The 24539-nt window shown below is 45.7% G+C and overlaps 1 protein-coding gene across 1 annotated transcript in view; it reads right to left on the reverse strand.

The window, feature by feature from the left end:
- Nucleotides 1-24539, reverse strand: part of LOC135369422 (transmembrane channel-like protein) — a 51143-nt gene that overhangs the window by 18123 nt on the left and 8481 nt on the right. The window contains exons 2-16 of the mRNA XM_064603013.1: nucleotides 21819-21962; nucleotides 20820-20916; nucleotides 18995-19076; nucleotides 18818-18924; nucleotides 17273-17371; nucleotides 15472-15611; nucleotides 14244-14391; nucleotides 10953-10996; nucleotides 10745-10883; nucleotides 10570-10679; nucleotides 8653-8722; nucleotides 7397-7617; nucleotides 1107-1872; nucleotides 402-530; nucleotides 252-319 (exon numbers count right to left, since the gene is read on the reverse strand). Coding sequence (XP_064459083.1) covers nucleotides 252-319; nucleotides 402-530; nucleotides 1107-1872; nucleotides 7397-7617; nucleotides 8653-8722; nucleotides 10570-10679; nucleotides 10745-10883; nucleotides 10953-10996; nucleotides 14244-14391; nucleotides 15472-15611; nucleotides 17273-17371; nucleotides 18818-18924; nucleotides 18995-19076; nucleotides 20820-20916; nucleotides 21819-21962 — 2364 coding nt within the window. The remainder of the gene's footprint in view (nucleotides 1-251; nucleotides 320-401; nucleotides 531-1106; nucleotides 1873-7396; nucleotides 7618-8652; nucleotides 8723-10569; nucleotides 10680-10744; nucleotides 10884-10952; nucleotides 10997-14243; nucleotides 14392-15471; nucleotides 15612-17272; nucleotides 17372-18817; nucleotides 18925-18994; nucleotides 19077-20819; nucleotides 20917-21818; nucleotides 21963-24539) is intronic.

The following is a 24539-nucleotide window of genomic DNA, read 5'->3' on the forward strand; positions in this document are numbered from 1 at the left end:
CAACTCTGTAACGTCGTCTGCTATGTTACTCTGTGGCTTTCATCGTTCCTAATATTCTCAGGGGAGGATTGTTGTTTTACCAACAACGAGTATGTTTTCGAATTAATTTGGGACGCAACATTGATGACTATCACGAGGTACTCGACAGGGATTGGCGGTATCTTACCAGACTGCCACCACTACCACCACCTTACGACACCGCGATGGGCAAGCAAACAGCTCGGTAAATAGCGACATTACCACCACCTTACCAGACCATGCCTTGGTTGTTGACAAGATGTAGGATGTTCTCGGCAATTTTAAAGTCTCCGTAGCCAGGCTGAAAGATATATTGGCTTGCATGTTGAGGGCAGCTTGCAACATATCATGAAATGAGACGTGGGAGCCATCCGAATACTTACGAAGCCTTGTTCCAAGTCCCAGCACCAGCAGTCGTTAGCGTAGCGCACGATTAAAGCGCGGATGAAGTCGGTGACTACCGTGGAACCGATGGTCATAACCACGTCCATCACTGTTAGCTTCACAATTTCCTGAAGAGTCGAGAGATTACGAGAGCACAGCAAGCCACAGGAAGGGGACACTAGGTGAGGACATTCTTGGAAGAATTCCCAAAACTCCATCAACAAGTAATACAATGCTGCCTGATCCCACTGACAAATCCCCTTTTCTTTGTTTTTTTTCTTTGCAATAAATCTATATCCCCCCCCCCCCCCCCCAATGAGCGTAGAATACGTTCTAGCATGTCCATTTTTTTTTCTTTTACAAATCAAATCAAATCAAACATAGAATACGTCAATTTCTTGGTACGGAAGCCTGTGACTCTAGAATGTACGTGTAAGGGCCACATCTTGATGCTGTCAGTCGGCTGAAGCAAATGGTGTGTGTCAACAAGTACCTGCCGTCCGTCGATAGGTTAATATCAATGTGATATGGTCGGATATGACATAATATAATGTTGATATTTTCTTAGTAGTGAATGTTTCGGATCCTATATAAAGATCCACACATAACGCGATCGATGCATCGTGAAAACCCGCGGGCTTTTTCCATTCCTGATTGCCATTCAGCGTCTCTGACACGAGCTCTTACCGTACCGCAATACTTACTTGCCCAAACATTGTTTCCCAGCACAATTTTCGTAGCCTCTCTTTCGTGCTCTCCTCAACCTTGAGAAGGTCCTCTGGCAACAGAGGACTTCCTGGCTTTCTTCTCGGGATTTCGGTCGTGGTGGTAGTCGAAGAACCCCTGGTTGTCTCGGAGGACGTCCACGTTGGGAAATCAAAAGGCCCGTCTGTCGCGCCGTTACACACGGGCACATACACGACGGTACAATTGTCCGGGTCTATCGTCGACGTCCATTCGGTCCAGCTAGGAACAGTGGTATCATTTTGATCCCCGAACGGCGTCGCTACCTTCCAAGGTGGTCGAAACGTCCCCATTTTCGAATTTGGATCTTCGTCAGTCACGTTAGCTGTCTTCGAGTAATTGTCTACGTATATTACCGGTATCGATATATTCGGATCGGGGCCCGAGGGATACCGGTACGTCCAGTTCGCGACGCCGATGACTGTGAAATTTGCTATTCTCCAAAACAGGGCGTCGTAACCTTCGGCATCGCTTGGCACTTGAGGTCCGGGACCGTAGCTGTCTCCCTCGGACGCAGGTGTCCTCGTCTCTCCCGATGACAAGTTGAGGAGTGGTAGCATTGCCGTAGTGGTAAGCGTGTCCAGGAGAGGTGTGACAGTATCGTTGAGAAGCAGGAGGCTCTCGGACGATATCGGGACTGGACCACGAGTGAAGTTTACGCCGAATTGTCTGAGAAGGGTACAGTTGATGGGGACCATCGTGCAGTTGGTCTGGTTCCATTCGGTCCTGTAAGAGTCGTAGACATCCGAAGCGTTCACTGTCACTGATTATGTGTATAATGCACGTTATCAGAAACAGACGGCGGATTTGTGAAACATTGGAAGCCCGACTAACTTGTGCAGATTCATTAACAGATAAGGAAGCACCCGTGTTGGTATTCCCCCCATAGTCGTTGGCAGGTCATGAGAATGTGCTTCATGGGATAGCTGGGACAGCGCTGTCTGAGGGTAAAGTGGGGCAAGATGAGACACGGGGCAAGACGCGACATTTTTTGCTCGACGCCGCCTGTCTCAGAGACTCTTTGCTGCATGCGCTTGAATCTTTACTCATAGGTTGCTCCGCATGTCCGCTTTATTGCACGTGAGAATTGTCCGGATTGGTGCATGCGTTGAAGAGAGAGAGAAAAAACATCGGTTACTTCTGCCTGGAACGTAAATACCCGCCCAGAAGGCGCGTACTTTTTGTAGTCATTTTTCTTGTCAGCTGTGCAGCAGCGTTTCGCGGGCTTATTCTGTCAACGTAAGTCAACATCCTATTTCTTTATTCATATAGATATATGCAAAATATGGACACTCATGGTTATCCGGTGTTGAATAGGAAAAGTAATGCATACAATGATATGCGCGGGGTAAGACGCGACAATGTAATGTAATTTAAATTTAATTCAGTTTAAATTTAATGTAATTTAGAAACGGATAAGCCAACTACACTCTAAAATCGGTACCTTATATCGAGCTGTACCTGGCAAATATCAGGTACATCAGTGCTTTTCCGCTGTTGCTTTAAGAGATACTGGGCTAGACAAATGATCTCGCTTTGTATGAACGATGTACAAGCATATTTATGGGGTACACGGTCAGTCTATGAGGTACCGTGACTTGTACCGTATAAAGCAGTACCTCTTGCGCAAAATCTTGTTGTGCTTTCCGCAGCTTTTAGCACTTCTTGCGTTCAAGTAACGCCCCAAAGGGTTCGATGCAGTCAGATAATGCATGTACATCGCACGGACTCAGAGATAAAGATTAGCTGTTGATTTACAACTATCATTGACGGCAGATGATAAAACGTTTCCTGTCTATGTCGTGAGCTAAAGAGCCTCAACCGTGGTACTTTTGTTTAAATTCGCTGCGTTTGTTTCAAGTATATTACGAGCATAGGCTAGACAGTGAGCAAGGAAAATGCCTCTCTGTATATGTGATGTTTATTGCTTATTGGGTATTTACATTGATAAAATAGAAAGAGGTTGAACTCTCTCCGTGTGTTCGTGAGGGAGGCAGGTTTTCTTTTGGCCAACATGAAAACGAAAACAAAAAGAGACATTCCTGAACAGATAAGCTGTCGACGAACCGACAAGCCGCACCTTGCAGTGGTTTCATGAGGTCAGGGGGGTCAGTTTCTCATTTTTCGTTTGTCTTGCCACATATCTAGCGAATCGAACCTTTGATACCTACGGAAGAAACATGCGTTATAAGTGCAGCCGCGTCCGCGTGTGAAGGTTATTTGTGATCAGGAAGCCGTCGTCTTCGCACGGTTAAGGTGACCGGTTAAGGGACATGGAAAGGCCGGGAAGGTGTACCTGCATGCTCATGGTAAGTTGCTCTTTAACGTTGTTCATTTCCGCTACAACTACGCGCATGCTTGCCAGAGAGCGTATGCAAATTGTATTGAGGGTTGTAACAACCTAGAAGCGTTCCACGTCAGTGTATTATTTCAGGCCTGTCTAGTGCTGAAGGTTATCGTCCCAGTCGTAGCGCTGATATGAAATATTTTTCGTTGTAGATACAGTGGCGCGTACACTTGCCTTAACCAGTAGAGCGCGTGTCATCGGGCGCTGACAGACAGCTGGAAACGAGATTGGGATGATCCACTATCCCGTTGAACGGAGGGTCGGTACGCACAACAGAGATGTCGAAACGCCAACTCACTCGCTGTGCGAACCGACCGTCATTTCAAGAGGATAGTGGATCATCGCAACCTCGCTTCCAGCTGCCTATATCAGCGCCCAATGACACGCGCTCCGCTGGTTAAGACAAGTCTGCGCGCCACTGTACCTCCCCTCAGTCAATTACGAACACTACTACCCCATGGCATGGCTAGGTTCAACGCGATTCTTTCGAATCCAGCTCTCCGGGTAAGGGATAAAATTATAATTCTATACTGGAGCGAAATCTGATCGCCTTGAGGCATTGCTTTGCTGGAAATTCAGGCATCAAGGGTAGACAGTCGACAAAACACCCATAGGTCAGAATGACGTCTTCACTTAACTGCGTAGCGATGTAGTTTGTCATGTTAGTAATGTAGTTTGTCAACACTAATTATTCATACGATCGAAATAAATCAAGCGAAGCGATATGCTTTGCTGTGCTTTTACTGCTCAAGCCGACGGTGTAGTTTTATCTACAATATCTAAACTTCATTTGTTTCTCAGCTGCTACTGGAATTCGACGTCAGATTCCGCAAAACCTTTGATCAAGCAATGGTGGAAATGACCAACATCCTGGCGGCTTTTTCAGCCATGAAGGAAAAAGAATCGCCGACGTTCGTCGATGTGGACGTATTCTTACTACCAAAAACGTCCAAAACTACGTCCAAAAAAATTCGAAGTATGACCTGATATCAACGGTATGTGGACTTCTTCCATTGTTTGAGACAATCCTTTTCGAAGGCACAAACACGAACTAACTGCAGCGTTCCTCTCCAGACTGTTCCCGAAGAGGTAGTCTCTCCGGGACCGAAACTCTTTTTCGGACAGGAGAGCCTTGTTTGGTGTAGTGACGGAGAGGCTGAGCACTGGAACCGTCGGGCATGCTTGAGTTTGCGCTGCTCTGCTGCTTGACAGTTTACTACGTAAAAAACTTGACATACCCAGCTGCTTTTGGCCAGTTGTTAGGCCTGTTTCAAATCAGTGGCGTAGCCAGACCTTTTAGGTAGGGGGGGGGGTACAACCCCCCCCCCCCCGCGCCGCTAATCCTGGGTACGCCCACCACACTCATCCTTGTGCACACAGCGAGGTGAAATTACAGAATATTTGAACGTTTAATAATGCGCTTACATATGGGGTGTCATGAGCAGTGAGGCTGCCTGACGAGTTTTGAAGTAGCTCGAAAAACTCACTTTCAAGAGTATTCAGATAGACGCCGGTAAGTGGAAGAACTTTTGCGATCGTCACGCTGCCCCCCCACCCCCCCCACCCCATTATATACCCAAGCAGCACAATGTACTGAAAGTCGAGTGCAATAGGGGTGGACGGTATGTGTGTTATCAATGTTCTTTAGTTGCACGAGCCTGTTCAAGGCCTTCCACCTACCCGTCCACCCCTATTGCACTCGACTTTCAGTACATTGTGCTGCTAGGGACATATATTATTTTTTCTCCTCGGATTTGTACGATTTCCGTGGGTTGGCCTGTGGCAGGTAAGGGGGGGGCTCGAGCCCCCCCCCCCCCTAGTCCTCCCGCACCTACGCCACTGCTGCAAATATATGTTGTGGGCGACAACGAATTCCCGAAGACGTACAGAAAGCCACGGCTTTCGCAGCTGCTGAAATCGCTGAAGGTCAAATAGAGATCGGTTCAAAATTTAGATCGCCGTTTGTCTTTGTCCCGTATGTGCTTGCAACACGTTGGTCACCTTCGCGTATGTTACAGATGCACACTTCGGCGAGTGTGTATTACCACTACCGATGCCAAAGCGTAAACGCACAATATATGATGCGCGTCGTGCATTTTGCTGTGCGCGCGATATGTGACGTACGGATTATGTCACCACAAACATGTTCCTCTCCGTTGTGTGGGGACTGTATTCTTCTTGGACAACTGTCACCTTAGACGGGCGTACCTTGTTAGGCGGACGTACCTTGTTAGGCGGACGTACCTTGTTAGGCGGGCGTACCTTGTTAGGCGGGCGTACCTTGTTAGGCGGGCGTACCTTGTTAGGCGGGCGTACCTTGTTAGGCGGGCGTACCTTGTTAGGCGGGCGTACCTTGTTAGGCGGGCGTACCCTGTTAGGCGGGCGTACCTTGTTAGGCGGGCGTACCCTTTAGACGACGGTACCTCTAAAATGGCTGTACCTGTTAGACGGCAGTACCTCTTCGACGGACCTACCTGTTACACGGCTGTATACCCCTCACACGGCTGTACCTCTCGCACGGCTGTACCTCTCGCACGGCTGTACCTCTCGCACGACTGTACCTCTCGCACGGCTGTACCTTACACAGGTGTACCCTTTATACGGGGGTACCTGTTAAACGGCAGTACCTTAAAAGTGCTGTACCTTTTAGGCGCTTTCGTACCGCATAAAATAAAGGGTACGTTTTTGCAAAAATGTACCTTATAAAAGGTGGCCTTAAGGAGGTACAGATTTTAGGGTGTATGAGGTGCTTATGCTTGTTCCTCAGAGATTTCTTTTTCGCGTATATAGCCTAGCATTTTCCAGCAATTTTTCTGTTTCCTATGATATTTCCAGCAAAGCAAAAGCGCACGGATAAGCGAGCGACCAGCGACACATCAAAGTGCCGTTGCCTTGCTAGAAAAAGACGGTGGAGCAAAATAGCACCGGGTTCTGTGTGGTTTAATTGCACATCATGAGGGCAGCAACGCATTAACCTCATGCTTTCTTTTTAAAGTCATCCTCTGTGATTCATCTCATCATTCCTTCACCGTTTGTTAGTCATCTTTTTTGTCATCTTTGTCTTTAATCTACCTCATCCTTCTTTCATCATCTGGTAGTTTTTCGTTTTTTCCTACCTTCTTTTTCTTTTTCTTTATTTCTTATTTCGTAATTTTCTTTCTTTATTTATTTATTTCTTTTTCTTACTTCTTTTTCCTTTTCTTTATTTCTTATTTCTTTATTTTCTTTATTGATTTATTTATTTATTTCTTATTCCTTCTTATTTCTTTCTTTCTTTAATTATTCTCTTTTCTTTTTATTTATTTATTATTATTTCTTATTTCTGGAATAGCAAGCCGACGTCCCGTTTGGCTGACTTTTCCCCGTTTTTTTCCCTTTTCGTCTAATAAACATATCCCCCCCCATGAGGGCAGTGGGCTCAAGGGGGTTGTGTAGGGGCCCACGGGCTTTACTTTGCCTGCTTGAATTGCAGAAACTAATTTGTATAGTTCGTTACCACGGCGTGTTTCGTCTTGCATGTTTGAATATCTTGTTCTGTGTTTATTTTAAACCTGCTACGTCCGTTCTGCATTTACAGGTCAGAAGCTCTATATACTACTGAGAATGTACCTATGGCTCGTTAAAAAAAAACACGAAAAAAAAAGTAGTGTTCAATTGCGAATTTCTGTCTCATCTTGCCCCACCTTACCCTACATTATCCCCATTCATTATCATTAACTTATTTGTTGTTGTTGTTACCTTACAGAGCATTTGTGTTCCAAGGCATAAAATTGTTATGAGATCAAGCCATAGCTGGACTTTCTACGAGTTTGCAAATCTTTCTTACACGCAATACGGAACAACAACAACAACAATAAATGATGGCAAATTGATGATGACATGGCAATACAGAAAATGACTGACCCAGGATAGTAGTATTGCGAGGTGAGCGCTTCCGCCAGGGACGGCAAAAAGGGTTCCGCAGTTGTCATGGCTTCTTGAAGAACTGACATCAGACCGGACGTTGCTGTGGTGCTGCTGGTGGCGTTTATGTTGAACATGGTGATATTGGTCAATGTTGGTTCTAGCAGACCCATGTCCAAGAGATAGGTGATGTTTTCTCGGATACCTACTAGCTCGTTGGTCTGAAACAGTGAAATACTCCGAGACGGATCCCCAGGGGACGCATGTGGGATCACACGAACGGGGCGCGATGACGTATCACTTGACTACGTATCACTGAACACATAACTTTCGTACCCGCACCACACCCGCATCCGCACGCGCACATGCCGACGCGTATCCGCATACCCGCCGATGTACCCGCTGCCCAATGCGTACGCAGGTACGCCACATGATCGTCACGGATCGAAATGATTAATTGATGAGGTGGACAGTGTCCGTTAGCGGGACACTTAGGGTGACTGCTGACATGATTGCGGGCTTACCAACATAAAGCGTACCAGTCGTAGTATCGAAAGATAGCCAAAATTAACCCTAAGTGGTAAACAACAACTTTATTTTGAGATGATGAACTGGATATGGAACGTCTTGGCAAGTATTTTTGGGCCAAATGTTCGCAATGAATCGGGTCATACACCAAAATCCGATGGGTTGGTTTTGCGCCTGCGGGTATTGCAGGTATACCCGCGTAATCTGCGGAGACAGTGTCTACCCGCGCCTTACCCGCAACCCGAAATGACACGGAAACGTGTACCCGCGAAGAACAAACGTGCGCGGACACCACACATTGTAAGAAAAAAGGGTGAGAAAAGGTAGTAACTTGTATAGTTACCCCCTAGGTCAACATATAGCGTCTGGTAAAGGGTGTAAAAGGGTGGTAAAAGCAATTATTAGATATCCAAATTGCTACAAAAAGGCGTACGTCCCTCTCGCTCATCGAATCAAAAGCGGTATACCCTATTATTCGTAGGTAGGAGGTAGAACTTTGCAATCTTTTACGCACAACATATGCGACAACTATGACATACATCCTAAGAGGTGTAACTGCTCCACCCTTTTTTCTCAGAGTGCACTCATCTTTACACATAACTTCTTTACTTGTCTGTGAGCCGAAAATAATCGGTGTGCTACCAGACAACTTCGGGTATACTGAAGAATAGTATACAATTAACTACAACTAAGCCTTATCCCATAGACAATTTGAACATTGAACTTACCATCGACATGACCTTCCGGAACTGGGCAAAAATCAGTGAATACAAATTCAGAAGATAGAGCACTAGGATCCTAGAAGGAGTGTGTATTTCCAGCGTTAGAAGGTACCCGAACCGGTGACAAATAAATGAGACCTATATAGTACCATGAACTAGGGGGGGGGGGGGGGGGCATGACAATGCGCACACGAAGAAGGGAGTATATTGGCTTTCCCTACCGCACCAGACAATCATGTGGTCATACTAAGTTGTGTTGTGTGAAGAACAACTGTTGTGTCATCTCCTCATAGGTCGGCACTTTTCTGGAAATTCATTCAACAGCACATAATATGGTGGACACCCAACTAGATGTGTCTAGTTGCAGTTGCTTTAGAATTTGCGGGTTATCTCTCAAACTTCAGAAGATAGTTGCATGGTCTTTCGCTACCTGTTGCCGGGAGGTATTCAGCTTCAAGGTTGCTCCATGAGAAAAGGTGTCACAACGAGAAAAGCTGTATGTATGTGTGTGTCCGTGTATGAGATTGTGAAGCCTCACCAAGGTAGCGATATAAGTGGGAATGTAATGGGGATATAACATGGTAAATGTAAATGGATGTAAATGATTTGAAATTGAAGTATAGTCGAAGGTAATTAAGAGCAAGAGGTAAAGTAATTAGAGGTAATTAAAGCACGAAAGTTGAGTTTAAAGTTAATGAATGTAAGATATGTAATTAGGAGAAAGATTAAATGGGGGAAATTAAAGATTCTCGATTGTAACCGGAGGTAATGAAATGTCACTAAAGGTAGTTAACGTCAAAGGAAGTCATTGAAAATGTTAGCCAACTGGAAGACTCGAACCCACACCTTCTGGACTGCCGGTCAGGGGCTTTATACCATGACCTTCTAGAAGGAGAAGGCCCTGTTGTCGAGAGGCTGTGTGGTCTGTCGAATTTGATTTCTTGAATTCTCGAATTCGGTGCATTGTGTCAGGACCTGGTGGGCATCGTGGGGACCTTAGCAAGGTGTGCAGGCATTTCAACGTGTAAGCATTAGTTTCTGTTGTGTCGTTGCGTTGCTGTAAACAGTGCATCAAGCCTAATTCGGTGAATGGCTGTCTTTGGTGGTCGCATAATTCTTCCTGGGGTGGCAGTTTCGGCGTTGGGGTCGATAAACATCAGGTAGTCTGTTGGGTTGAAGGTCGATTTCCGTAGGCGTAGTTCTTGCACTTTAGAGTTCCTTTAACATGAACCGACTGCCCTGCTAAAACCTATAATAATCTTGGCGTGCGGTCGTGGTGTTTGACGCCTTTGACTTTTCTCATTTCGCGGCAGTTCTGAAGTAAGAGAACCTCAGGTCCCATCCGCTCCACACGATAAGTTTGTACTTTCAAGCAATGGTAACATTATACTGCCTCACGTAGCTCCTCGAATCTTGCTTGTATATACCTGCTGTATAAAGGAATGGACATATTCAAGAAAGGTCGGACTAGTTAGTTAGTCAGTTAATAAATTAGTAAGATAAAGTAATCCTGGTTCTTGTAGTTGTGGTACTTAAGTGGCTTCACTCCTCATGGTGGCCAGTGAATGGGGAGGCAATTGGGCTATCGCCCCCAAAATCACCAGGTTAAACTTTAGGCTCCCCTCTCCCCCTCCCTCTACGTGCTTCGGCTACGTAACCGACCCCTTTCCCAAAGGCAGTCTGGACCCGTCCCTGTGTACATGTGGCTTTGTATACTTCTCTGGTTACTGAGCCGTTTAGCAGAAGGTTAGGGCCGTGCAAGCGATTATATGTCATGTGCGCATTGCTGGCCTTACAGAGCAGGTTTGGTTCCTCGTGCTTTCTTTTAATGACTGCTATGACTACTACACAGTCTCTGTTGAGTCGGTTCTCAATTTCGCTATCGTTAAGTTCATGGTACTATGCCATAGCGTATTCCTGTACCTTGCTAGCTGCCATCGGAGCTGAATCCGTGGATGATATTGTTCTATATAGCCGATCATATCAAAAAGATTTGGATAAACTATGCTAATCATGTTGATCACTATTGTTACCTGCAAAGAAGAACATATTTTTGAGAGACGCGTATCACGAGACAGGATAAGGATGTTACACATACTTCATTCTGCCTGTACCAACTGTTCTTGGCTTCTGGCTGCTCTTGTCTTTCTACAACGAGCACAACGGCGTAGGCACTGGAAACCAGTAGTGTGAGGACTATCAGATTGGCCAGCACCCTCAGGCTGATTATCTTCCAGCTGCAGGCAACGCGTTTGACATAATCACGCGTTAAGTGGAGCATTTCGTACGAATGAAGTAATGCTTACCTCCTCTCCTCTTTTTTTCTCTCGTGCTCTTCTAAAATTACTTCCTAGAGGGATTAAATTACAACGACGATCATGAATAGGTATAGATACAAGTGCTAATGATGGCCCCAAACGGGGGGAGTAAAAAATTGTTGAGCAAAAAATTGATTTATGTTTGAAGCTGTAACACGGAGTAAAATCGGGTTAAATCCTGCGAAGCACTGATTATCGGATGGGAAATTGAAAAAAAAAGAAAGAAAAAGAAAAATGAAAAGCGGGCTATAGACGTGTTTACCATGTTTAACAGTAAATCACAAGGCTCTGTGCACACACGGTGTGAACTTATGTAAGGCTTGAAAGAAGTGTGTGAGGTGGCTTTGTCTCTCAGATCGTGCTTCACAAACTCATTCGTGACACATTCCTGTGACAGTTTGCGCTCCATCTCCACACGCGCCCTTCTCGTTGGTTCGATGATCCTTCAAAAATCATTTTTCGATAAACTCGGACATTTGGCTTTGTGTGTGTGTCTGTTAGCGCCGCGAAGCAACTGTGGCTATGAGCGGCGTACAGATGTGGACAAGATGAAGAGAGGACAGCAGGAAGGAGTATAGGGGACAGGGGGGTTAGTGTGCGTCCTGGGCTGACTTCAGGGGGAACCGTGTGCCGACATTCGTTTGGGAAGTCCTTGGAAATCCCAGGGAAAACCTGAGAGAGCACAGCCGGTGGTAGGATTCGAACCCACCACCTCCCAGTCTTCAGCACGACCTTCGCTACTACTACCAACGAGTGCGGCGCATTTACCCGCTAGGCCATGCCGTTGGTCATTTTGCTTAAGTATCGTGGGATGTTAAAGTTTCTCAGTGCATCTGTCCGAAGCCAGAAGTCGTGTAGTTACAGAACAGAGCATGTCTTTATTTCTTGCATACAAGTAATTTTGCCGTTCAGTTTCCCACTATGTATATATTTAGAACACTTAGTGGCTCCCTCTGCACGATTGGAACCCGCATCCTCGTTACAAAATTTAATTTCTTCATTGAAACCAATGACCTTTGAAAATGTGTGTAGTGACACCAAGCGTGTAACGTGTCAACTTCCCAAAAAGTATTGGATTCAGTGCTCCCCTACAGGTTAACTCGTTACACGCTAGGTGGCGCTACGCGCATTTTCAATGACGATTGGTTTCAATGATCATTGAAGACTCCCTGTGTGACAAGGGTATAAGACTCTGTCCTTCTATTGAATGATGGCAGTTGGAGAAAAGGCAGTGGGATATGTTCAACTGCCCTCGTTCACTTGAAGTATGTAACTGGGTGTTGTCATTATTGTCTTGTACCTGTACGTGCGCGCGATTCTTCTGCGCCCGCCAAATGTTCTTTTTGTTTAAGTAATTGCATTTCAAAGAGATATTTGCTCTGGGGGCCTGCGTGGTGCTGCACAAGGGGGGCTTCAGCATAAGGTTAAAAAGCGATAAAAACCGGGCTGTTTGGTGGTACATTCTAAAAGCGATAAAACCCCAGTGCAGGGGACACGGACAGACGAAACACAGACGAAGCACTGACTGACAAACACCTTTAATGGCAGAGACATCGCTTAAGTACACCAACTGCACACAATCGACCCCTAGTGGTAGCGAAGACCATCATGCTGTGATCACAACAGTTACCACGCAAACAGGAGCACCAAGTAAACGCTCCCCGGGAACCAGATTGGTGACGGATAAAATTGAGGAGTTCATTGATAACTAACTCGAATTCTGGTTCTCGGGGGGCGTTTGCTTGGTGCTCCTGTTTGCGTGATAACTGTTGTGATTACAGCATGATGGCCTCGGCTACCACTAGGGGTCGGTTGTGTGCAGTTGGTGTACTTAAGCGGTGTCTCTGCCATTAAAGGTGTTTGTCAGTCAGTGCTTCGTCTGTGTTTCGTCTGTCCGTGTCCCCTGCACTGGGGTTTTATCGCTTTCAGCATAAGGCAGGCTCATCGATTCTCCAAGCCATGGAGGTCGTTTCGTCCTCGACAGAAGAGGCAAGTGAAATTGACACCGATTCCTCTGCAAGCAGCGGGGATGGCCTTACCTGTGGGAACTGGCGAATATCTGATATCCTCTTCGGAGGATGAACAGCCGTTCAAAGATGTTCCGAAACGTGCCCGAAAAGGAAGCAACCGGCGCAGATCCACGCAAATCAATTCTTTGGAAGGAACTACAGTGATATTAGCTCCCTCGGTCCGGAATTCAAGCCTTGCCAAGTTGAACAACAACAACAAATAAATCATGACTATGGCCTGGGGTGATTCACCGCTTGAGAGCAGTACACTACCCCATTACACTAGAAACATGAGATGTGAAATATGAAAATGAAGTTCTGAAGTTATGTGCAAGTACAACTCTTGAACTCCCCTCCTCTGCTTGCCCAACGCTACGTCACAAAAAAGGAAGAAAGAAGCACATGAAAGAAGAGCCAATGGTCCTTGAGATGCAGGGGAGGACCCTACAGCGTCTGGAGCAAGCCGGTAGCCAAGAGGAACTCCAAGAACATCAGAAGACCTCGACGGTGTTGCACATGGCTCTGACGTGGGCCAAGAATTGCAGCCAGGTTGAACGTCTGTCGGCTAGCACCACTCAGCTGAGCGCAGAGTTGCCGCCTCTCCGTTTCGTAGAGCTTACATTCTATTAGGACGTGCTCAATGTTGCCAAGTTGAATCACCTGAAGCTTTCCCAGTTCCTCACATCAGAACTTTTTGGGAGGATCAAGGAGATACGACCAAACTATACTCAAAGAATGTAATTGCGGTCGACGTTGTTGCCCCTTCTGCAAAGGTACTCCTCTTGAAGCTTGACCGTATACATGCCCAATCGCCGTCCACGCCTACGTGCCACGTCCATTTAACTCGTGTTACGGGGTCATCATGGGAGAAGACACATCACTGACTGACGACCAAATAGTGGAATCAATTAAATCTGATCCGCCCACACTCGCAGCAAGGAGAGTACGAAAAGACGCCGGGGCGGGTCAGGCTCACGATCCTCGGTCTCTTCGTCTCCTGACAATGCAAGTCAGGAATTGCTTGCCACGCGCGACATGTTTGATATTATGTCGAACAGCTGTTTCAAATACTTCTTTCCGTAATAAGCAAATAAGTGTAATAAGTAAAACCCACATATAACGATACCGACGCATCGTTATATGCAGGTTTGACTATTTTTGCACTCTTACACATATATGTCGCGTTTGCAATTGGAAACCACGAGGGAGGACTACAAGTGTCACATGCACATTGAAGTGACCTAGTACACTTATATTGGGATTGACGAACCTTGAAGCTCATAACCAGGGAGGCCACTTTATTGTGCGCCGTCTCCGAGTTGCCGATCATGAAGTCCCAGCCCGAAAATAACTTCCAAGTGAAAGCACATTCATCCTCTTTCTCCGTCATTTTACTCTGACGAGAGTTTTTGGCCATCCTGCAGAAAAAAAAAAGAAAAAATCAAATAATCTAATAATAGCAGCAGCGCATTGTCAAATGTGTAACGTTTTGCGTTGATCACATTGTAAATGAATATTGCGCTGAATGTGTTCTCAAGAACAACGACAACAACCGCATGAATGACAATGGGAAGGCCTCAACACAATTAGTAGTGATGACTTTCTTATCACTGTGCCGCTTGGAACCTATACTTTAATAAATAAGTCATTTCTCTTTTTCTTTTCTTCTTTTTTTTTTGCGGGGAGGGGGAATAGCAAGCCTCTTGCACGGCTAACCTCCTGTCACTATTTTTCAGCCCTAAGCCGTGCGCAGTACAGCGGCGTAGCCAGAAAAACCATTTCGGGAGGGATTCTGTGCGGACTTTACATGGGGGAAGAGGGTTTTCCCCTCGTCTCCCTCTCCCAAATGCACTACCAAAGGTACGATTTCGAAGGTGGATGAACCGCCTCCAACTATAGCCACGTCAGGGAGTGAGGGCATTTAGAGCGTGAGTTTTTTTTTACTCCTATATTCTCACGGGCTCTTTTCTACTGTCCTCTAATAAGAAAAACCCACACTCCGTCCTAGTATCAGGCAGTGATTTATGGAGACCCCCCTAACACTCCCTAAAAGTTTGTGAGCTTACGCAATATTTCATAAAAGAGCATGAAGAAATACATAGGAGTAGCCTGCATGGTGTGGCGCAACACTCCTACCCCGCACCCCCCCCCCCCACACACATCCCATTTCGGAGCCCGACCCCTCCCTCCAGGGACGACCCCTCCCTTAGGTGACACCAGGGTTGCTCTCCTTTCATAGCAACCTTGCTAGCCTTGTCGAAGTGCGACCTACCTTTTGCTAAAAAAAGAAAAATAACAATGTACGTAAATGGTATTGCTCTTTCTCAATATTTCTTTGTGAGCCACGACCCAGGTGTCGAATTTCCCCATTCATTATCATCAGTGCATTTGTTGTTGTTGTGAGAGCAGTCACTTATTGAAGTGCGTGAGGTAAAAATGCCCGCATAATTTCTGTACTGTCTCGCAGGGAGTTATCCACTCAGGAGTAGGTAACTTACTTTCGCAGAATCACAAAAAAGCTGAATATGTACATGGTCAGCGATGAGAGCAGATATGCCAGAGGTAGGCGGTATCCCTCTTCCGTCATGTCACGGTTGCTATAATAACCGTAGAAGATGGGGGAGTATTTCAAGTAACCCTGAAAAGAGTAGATAGAAGATAAATGTAGATAAAAGAAAGTAGGTAAATGATTTATTTTCACCTGCATACCACACAAGTAAGGACCCAAGCAGCACAATGTACTGAAAGTCGAGTGCAAATGCAATAGGGGTGGACGTGCAGGTGGAAGGCCTTGAACAGGTTTGTGGAACTAAAGAACATTGATAAGACACATAACAGTCCACCCCTATTGCACTCGACTTTTAGTACATTGTGGTGCTTGGGGAATCGAGAGAGATGAAAGAAACATGAAAAGGAACACGACCCTCGTTCCTACGTTATGATGATGATAATGATTGGTGTTTTTATGGCGCATGAGCAACTTAGGCCATAAATTCCTTCGGTATGGATACGGAGTACTGGATACTGGAAAACAAGATAATTCGACTGCCTTATTCATTTGAAGCGGCTGATACCACGCTGCCGGTCATTGATATCATAGCACCGTTTATCGTACCGTTTTCGTAAAGCGCTTCTCATCGAGTCGACTCCCGTTTATCCGTGCTTCACTTAACCGGACAGAAATCGTGCGGACAGCACATGCATGCATTTTACCTTCATTTATCCTTATTTTTACCATCATTTATCCAAAATTATCATCAGCATAGAAGCATCGGTGGTAGTATTCGAACCAACCACCCTCTGGTCTTTCAGCAAGACCTTGGACCTCCCGCCAACTGACGGATGCTTCTACCCTGTGGGCCATGCCGCTGATTGTATTACAGAGTACTCTCTACTGTACTCAAAAGTACCTCTCAGTTGTCTCGCGACGTAAACACACAATTATAATAAAAGTACCTGCTCGTATTGGGAAACGAGACTTGGAAACATAGGAGCGGCTGCTCGTTGCAGGCGTGCTACGTCACACGGACCTGATTATATACTTCATGCAGGCGATCGGGCCAGGGTCGGGCCAACGTCACGCCGCGCCACTCGTGGCTGGTTTTCTGGGAGGTTCTGGTAAATTTAATTGTGCAGCGACAATACAACGAAAATATTGTGCACAGTTACTCGTGCACGTTTAAATATACGAACTTCACCACATAGAACGCTCCCAGCCAACCACCATCCCGAGTGACATCGTTCTCTCCCCTGATTCGCTGAAAACGAGAGGCGTACGCCATGTCTGTGGCATTATGCAGTTCGTAATTGCCACAAAAAGTGGCGTACGCCCATCAAGTCAGTGGAGAATGCAGAGAACATTGTCATTCGGGATGATGGTTGACTAAAAGCGTGCTATGCGCTCTGTTTTTAGAGATGGCAGTTCTTGCTCAACACTTTGCTCTCCCCGACGAACTCATGCACCCTCTACGCATCTCCACCCTTCATACTCTATTGTCTATCCGCCCTTCTTTCTTTCGCGTTTTTTTCTTTTTTTTTTTTGCTATAGTCGTGACGCCGCCCACTTCTGTGTGGCCAACAACGGCGAGCCGATCCTGCCATTACCCCCTCCTCGTTTTTAGAGAGTGAGAGACTGCTCGACGAATGATACAGGGTTTAGTGCCACGTTAAATGTCCTCGCTCATTTTATAAAAAGTCACGATTTGTGACTAATAAAAAATTAGGAAGAGAAGGTCCGCATGTATAATGTTGTTAGGATCACGTGCGCATGCATCACTGCCATAGAAACTGGTGTCATACCTCAAACTCCCAGATGGCTTGTAGATTGAGGGCGCTCTCCATTTCTTCGCTCTCCAGTTGCTTTCGCATCCCACTTGGGTCATCATCTCCACGCAGCACCTGTCATGTTATTTCGCTACACATTATTCCTTTTGCTCGAGAGATGGTCGCGTTTGGTTCATGATTACTTGCGCCATCCTTGCTTCCGAAGTAAATCGAATAATGACTAGGGCCCGGACTTTTAAGCATTTGGCCATAAATGCCTATAAACACCTAAATGAGACATCTTCGGGGTTGCCTGCCTTTTTATCGGCTCTATTGAATTGTAGCCTTTTTTAACATTACTAGACGCCATAGCAGCTCTTTTTTAGACGTGTAAATGCGAGTGCGGCTTTCAGGCTCGTGCTGAGTGTTGCATTTTGCTTTTCGTTTCTCCGTACGTGTTTGCGCCTTTTGTTCCTTTTTTACGTTTGATTTCCTTCAGTACCTTGGTTTCCTAGAGCGGGTTCATGTACATTTGATCAAAAGATTTGGCCTCTCTGGGCTTTTCAAGATCTTCGAGGACAGGAAACTAAAAGTATTATTCAATATAGCGTGGTTCCAAGCCGCCTCAGCATTTGCACAAGACGTCAAAGCTTGTATGATATACCATAGCCTCCAAACGAGCAAGTTTTCCTTGATGGAACATTGTGGAACACCAAGATAGCCAAAGAGCGTACCAGATTAACGCGCCTATTTTTGCATATTATTGCCAATTTGGGAATTTTTTGAGGGCCTAAATGCCTGCCTATTTTCATCGTTTTTAGTGCCTAAATTTCCGGGCCCTAATAATGACATATTTTTTGCTGCTTTACTAGGATGGTCAGACTTCTCGTTTCCTTCTCGTACTCTCGTAACCCCGCCGGCGCCATCCTCTTCTGCCCCAGTGAAGCCCGTTGTCCCAATACGTCGAAGCCCAATATGTCCCATTAATGCGGATGGCGACTATATAGTTTTATGATCAGCATGAAGTGAGGGAACCGAAACTGAAATGTTCATTGCTCACATGCGTACAGGCACATTTTAGGCACTTGCCTGAAAATGCCTATAAACGCCTAAATCCGATAAGTTGATACGATGATAAGTAAATATAAAGGGGAGATAAGAGGGTAAATGTAAATGACTGTAAACGATATGAAATTTAAGTGGTTGAAGGTAATTAAGAGTAAGTCGTAAGAGTAATGGTAAAAATTGAGTAAAGGTAATTGGAGGTAATTAAAGCGAGAGTGTTGAGTTTAAAGGTAGTCTATGTAAGATATGTGTAATTAAGAGGAAGATTAAATGAACTTTAAGATTACCGAAGGTTACCGCTGGCAATTGTGAAAACGCACTCGAAAACAGACAAATGGACTATATTGAAACATCGTGTGCCTTACTTTAATATATCACGAACGTTCTCTTACCGTTCTTTGGCACGTTAAGCGAAGGACCCTTTTATCACGATTTCGTCTGTCAAGCGCTCACGCCGTGTCGATACACTCCGAAAACAAGTGGCATTTCTGAGAAAGTAAAAGTGTACAAGCATACCTCAGGCACCATTAAAAAGCAGCAAACGAAGACTGTGATAAAGCAGTTAAGCCAAAAGACCCAGCGCAGGAAGATGAAATAGGAGGCCACCACGGAACCAAAGTGACCTGCACAGAGAATTCCCGTTTGATCAACTTTCATGTTCCCTTTACAGTTCAATCTGTCGTGTCGGCTTACTTTCGATGCGTTTGATTCGCATCTCCCACGGTGTAAGCGTCACCATAAGGTCGGCCACTTTTCGCTGGAGTCGGTGCCAGGACTGACAAGTAAATAAATCAACAACTTTATTACGGGATGATGATATACAACAATAAACAACATATTTCCAAATCGCTTCTCTAAAACAAGGAAGTTAATTGAAAGCTTGGACAGAATAAAGCATCGCTCGCTCATTTCACTGCACTCTTAAAAATGAACTTCAAAACAGGCTCCGCCTCTCGTTTTCTACAAATCGGGTTTAGAACGTTGCCATTCGGGATGATGGTTGGCTAGGAGCGTGCTATGTGGTGAAGTTCATTTCTAAGAGTCTTGCCTATACTCCGAAAGCAGAACTTCACCGCATAACGTGTCCTGCGCCAACAATTGTGCTGGAGCACATAGAGCAGTCTGCCGTTCGAAATATCGGCGTCTTGAGGCACTCCCCTTCGTATACATTTATGGCCTCTGGGTTGTGGAAAGTGCGGGGCGGGTCGTACGGCTTTTTGTGTCAATTAACGTAACAGCATAAGAGTGATAAAATGCCTACGCGCACAAAAAACAGCAGCAGCATATAAAGGGTGTCCCAGAAAGCGTGTCATTGTCGTGAAGAAGAAGAAAAAAATACATCACGGCAACGCGCATTTGCGCAGAACCACCACGCTATTCTCTTCCATGCGCAAAGGCAATAGCGTACGTTATGTACTAAAACCCGTTAATAATAGCTACGTTGCCGTGAACACGGTGGAACTTCCGCAGCAACGTTGCCATCCTTTACGTCATTGATTAGTTGATTGAAAAATAAAAATAAATGATTTTATATAAATTGTTACTTCCCATTCCACTGATGTAAAGTAAAGAGACAAACAGAACGCAAGCCTCTACTCGCCTGGGACCATGAACAGTAGTTGAAGTATGGCTGTCTCACATCTTTCCATGACCGCCATACGTTAACTTTCCGTACACCTGTTCTTCCGCGTGTCATTCATCGTACACTCCAAAAACAGAGCTTCACCGCATAGCACGCTCTGCGCGAACCACTGCCGCGAATTATAGAGTAGTCGCTTTTGATTCGAGGACAGAGGGGGGCGTACGCCTTTTTGTGCCAATTTGTACGTCGAGACTAGGAGCTACCCGGGTTCGAATCGCGGTGCCGGCTTTGCTGTCTGGTTTTTTTTTTCTTGGTTTTCCCCCGACGCTTTCAGACCTGCGCAGTTCCCTTAGAAGTCGGCCCAGGACGCACATTCCCCCAGGGCGTCAGTCGTGACATAACCCACCTCTGTGAGGCCGACAACGGCGAGCCCTTTCACCGTCACCACCGCCACCATCCACCTTGTGTCAATTTGCATGTATGATAATTGACACAAAAAGGCGTACGTCCTCCTCTGTCTTCGAATCAGAAGCGATAACCCTATCGTTCATGGCCATGGTTGGCGCGCAGAGCGTGCTATGCGGTGAACCTCTGTTTTTAGAGTGTACGATGAATGATGCGCGGAAGAACAGGTGTACAGAAAGTTGACGTATGGCGGTCATGGAAAGATGTGAGACAGCCATACTTCAACTACTGTTCATGGTCCCAGGCGAGTAGTCCATGGCGAGTAGTCATGGCGAGTAGTCCATGGCGTTCACGGCCATGGTTGGCGCTCAGAGCGTGCTATGCGGTGAAGTTCTGTATTTAAAGTGTATATTTACGCGTCACTTCGTGGTTGATCGGACCATGACCTTCTTTTTTTCTTTTTCTTTTTTTTTTTTTTTTTTTTTACATAGAGGCATGCTCCCGGTTTTTGCTCATTCTTATAGGACTTACATTGTGGATGAAAATACTGTACTTGGCAAATATGTCTTTTGCCTGCTTACTCTGTGCCAGCTCGCCCTCATGCTTCTTCACGTAAGCTTTAGCACGCCTGGAGAGGAAGGTATATTACTCATTTCGTTACAACTCACTGAGCCCCTTTGAGAAGGGCAACTACTGCACACAAAAACATACATTCTTCATTACACAGTAGGGTGAAGGCCAATCATTGCACAGAGTGATACTGCGCACTCTTAACACAGAGATGGTATGGTCGTGGTTGTGGTGCTGGTGAACGGGCTCGCCGTTGTCGGCCTCAGAGAGATGAGCAACGTCACGAATGACGCCCTGGGGGAATGTGCGTCCTGGACCGGCCCACAGAACTTCACCGCATAGCACGCTGCCAGCCAACCATCATCTCGAACGATATCGTTATCTGCCCTGATTTGTTGGAAACGGGAGGCGTACGCCTTTTTTGTGACACTTATGCTGTTCATAATTGTCACAGAAAAGGTGTACGCCTCCCGTTTTCAACAAATCAGGGCAGATAACGATATCATTCGAGATGATGGTTGGCTAGGAGCGTGCTATGCGGTGAAGTTCATTTTTAAGAGTGTACACTCTTAAAAATTAACTTCCCCACATAGCACGCTCCTAGCCCACCACCATCCCGAATGATAACGTTCTCGCCCCTGATTTGTTGAAAACGGGAGGAGGATCCTATTTTGTGCCGTGCATAATGGCACAAAATAGGCTCCGCCTCCCATTTTCAACAAATCTAGGGCGAGAACGTTGTCATTCGGGGTGATGGTTGGCTGGGAGCGTGCTATGTGGGGAAGTTAATTTTTAAGAGTGTAGGACAAATAACATTCGTACAAGGGCCTTTTCCTGATTTTACCCTTTGTTGGCATTTGAAAAAAAAAAAAGAAAATGTCGCTAAAAATGTTTAAAAATTATTGTTATTGTGTTGTTATTTATAAAATTTATAAAAAGCGTTTTCCTCTGCATACTCACTTGAGCATCTTGTACTTCTTCTTCATGGGCCAGGGTTGCTGTTTGGCCGTATCGATGATATTTTTGTTCATGCGAATGTTCTCTTTCACTTCCTCTTCTGTTTGTTCCATGTCGTCCACATCCATGGCGAACTCGCTTCCAAAACTGCCAAAACACAAAGGAATCCGTTGTCATTTGAATTCAACAATTGTCTGTACAGTTTCGACAGCACGTTACTTAGCATTCGTTTGAAATTGAAGACTTATGCTTGATGCTCTTGATTTAGATTGCTTTTCTTTATCACGATAATTTATCTCGTTGAAATTATTCAGTCTACTAGTCTCATTTATTTTCATATTTGTTTTCAAGTGCTTTCTCGAAATGTTGAGCTAAGTTGAGTTGAAAGAGAGAAGAAAAAAGAAAAAAAATGGAGAAAGAGGCACTCATTACGAGAGCCGGCTAATCCACATCACTTAGAATGTAATGTTACTCGTAATGTGAATGGTGACCAACAGGCTTCAGGGACGACTCCATAGGGAGGACTCCATGAACGAAGTCATAGCCAAGTCTAGCCCAGCCAGGACTTTTCGAGTGGTGGACACAAACTATTATCTACTGCTTCTATACACACTCTAAGAAAACGAGGAGTAATTTTACTCCTTTTGAGGACAAAATGCATTGCTACAAAAAATAGTCCCTTTCGGGAGTAAATGCACGGGGGTAAATGAAAGTCACAGAGTGGAGACTGCATTTCACGCTCTGTTCTAAAGGTCCCAGATACATAATTCGTGTGCATGCATGAAAATACGAGGTGTTCAAGTCAAACCGGGACTTTTCATTTTTCGCAAAAGTAAAATGAACTTACAGGCGAGAAAATAGTTTTATTTTTCAACGTAATCTCCAGCTGCACTAATGCACTTGTCCCAGCGTTTCACGAGGGCTTGGATGCCAGCAGTGTAGACATCCTTACCGGCGCATAGCAGCCATGATCGGGCTGCATTCTTGACCTCGTCGTCGCAGCTGAAGTGGCGGCCCTCAAGGAACGCCTTCAATGGCCCGAACAGATGGAAATCGCTGGGGGTGAGGTCTGGACTGTAAGGGGGATGTGGCAGCAACTCCCAGCCAAGTTTCTGTAAGGTGCGTGTCGTGAGATGCGCGGTATGCGAGCGTGCATTGTCCTGTAGGAGGAGGACTCCTTTCCGGTCAAACACGGAGAGCTGCCTCGGGACCCAACGGCCACTAACTTTCCGAAACTGGAGGTGTTCATGAATGATAGTGTTCAACGTTCCCACAGAAGGGTCCGTCTTTCGAGCCAGTTCGAGACCTGTTATCCGTCGGTCCTTGAGGATCAGGCGCTCCACAAGTTGGATGTTCTTCAGGAACTCTGACACTGGGCTCTGAGCCGCCCCGGCCGGGATCGTCCTGCACTGATGTACGGCCGTCTCGGAACCGTTTTGCACCACTCAAACGCTTTGCTGCGGCTAAGTGTATCGTGGCCATACTGAGCCTGAAATTTTCTGTGAATTTCAAATGACTTTACTCCTTGATTCACGAGAAACTTCATGACAATTCGCTGTTCGATGTGCGCGCTCACCTCGTTGTCGGCCATCTTGTCCAGCACGTGTCTTCTGTTTTGCACAAACTTTGGACCACCACGTGGTGAACGCGGAGGCCTGTCGCGTGTGAAAATGACGAAAAAGAAGTAGAGCGAGCCATTTGTACACTCTGGAGACAGAAAGTCCCGGTTTGACTTGAACAGCCCTCGTACTTCGACTCAAACCGTCAACCGTGATATATCGAGTGATATATAATATCTTGCGACATACTTGGGGCCCAATTTGCGAACAAAGAAGCTCTAACTGTTCCTTACTCTGTGTGGGTGGAAAATTGCTAAATTTGCTGAGTTATACAGCCTTATGCCATCAAATTGATCAGGAGCACATATTTACGCATACTGTTACATTCGGAAAGCCATTTACGAAGCTCAGTGAGAATTTGTGATAGGGATGAAATGTCGGGGTTAGGGGGCTAAAATGGGGAGTAATTGCAGTCTAGGAGACTAGAAACTGCATGCAATTACTCCCAATTTGACTGTTTTTTTTTAAACTTAGAATGCAGAACATCAGCAGGACATCTTTCTCTATTGTTCGTTGGTTCTGTGGAATGAAGGAGCGATTTCGGTGGTTCACGGCCCGCTGAGACCGCTTCTATTGTGCGACGCAAGGGCGTTCTCGCGTGTATTTTTTTTTCTTAAAATTTAACGGATTATCTTTGGAGCAGGAAGCAGAGCTGTACACGTCACCCGAAAGAAGGAACTAAATACGTTACGTGTTCCTTCGAAAAAATAGTGACTAAATACATTACCAGTTACTTTCGCGTTATCGTTACTTGGAAGTAACGGGTTACTTCTATACAGTACATTTGCATACCAGACAGCAGAAATACGGAAGTATCGCATATCTGCTTACATATCTGATTGTGTACCATATCCTTACCAGTCAAGCATCGCCTGCCTACAATATCTGATTGTCTCGTGTACACTGCCGAACCGCGCTTGCATCAAATAAGCCCTAGGCCAAGTGTACACCAAAGAACAGGGTTGAAGGCGGTGCAAGAGGGATTTTCAGGAAAAAAACGCGGCGTGCATTCACAAGGCGGCCTTTCCATGGTCAGTGACATCAGTTCCCGAGCAGGGGACATAGAAACAAAGCACTAAACACCCTGAGCGCAGTGAATCCTTGA

Source organism: Ornithodoros turicata, chromosome 9 (genome assembly GCF_037126465.1).
Source record: "Ornithodoros turicata isolate Travis chromosome 9, ASM3712646v1, whole genome shotgun sequence".
Taxonomy (NCBI): domain Eukaryota; kingdom Metazoa; phylum Arthropoda; class Arachnida; order Ixodida; family Argasidae; genus Ornithodoros; species Ornithodoros turicata.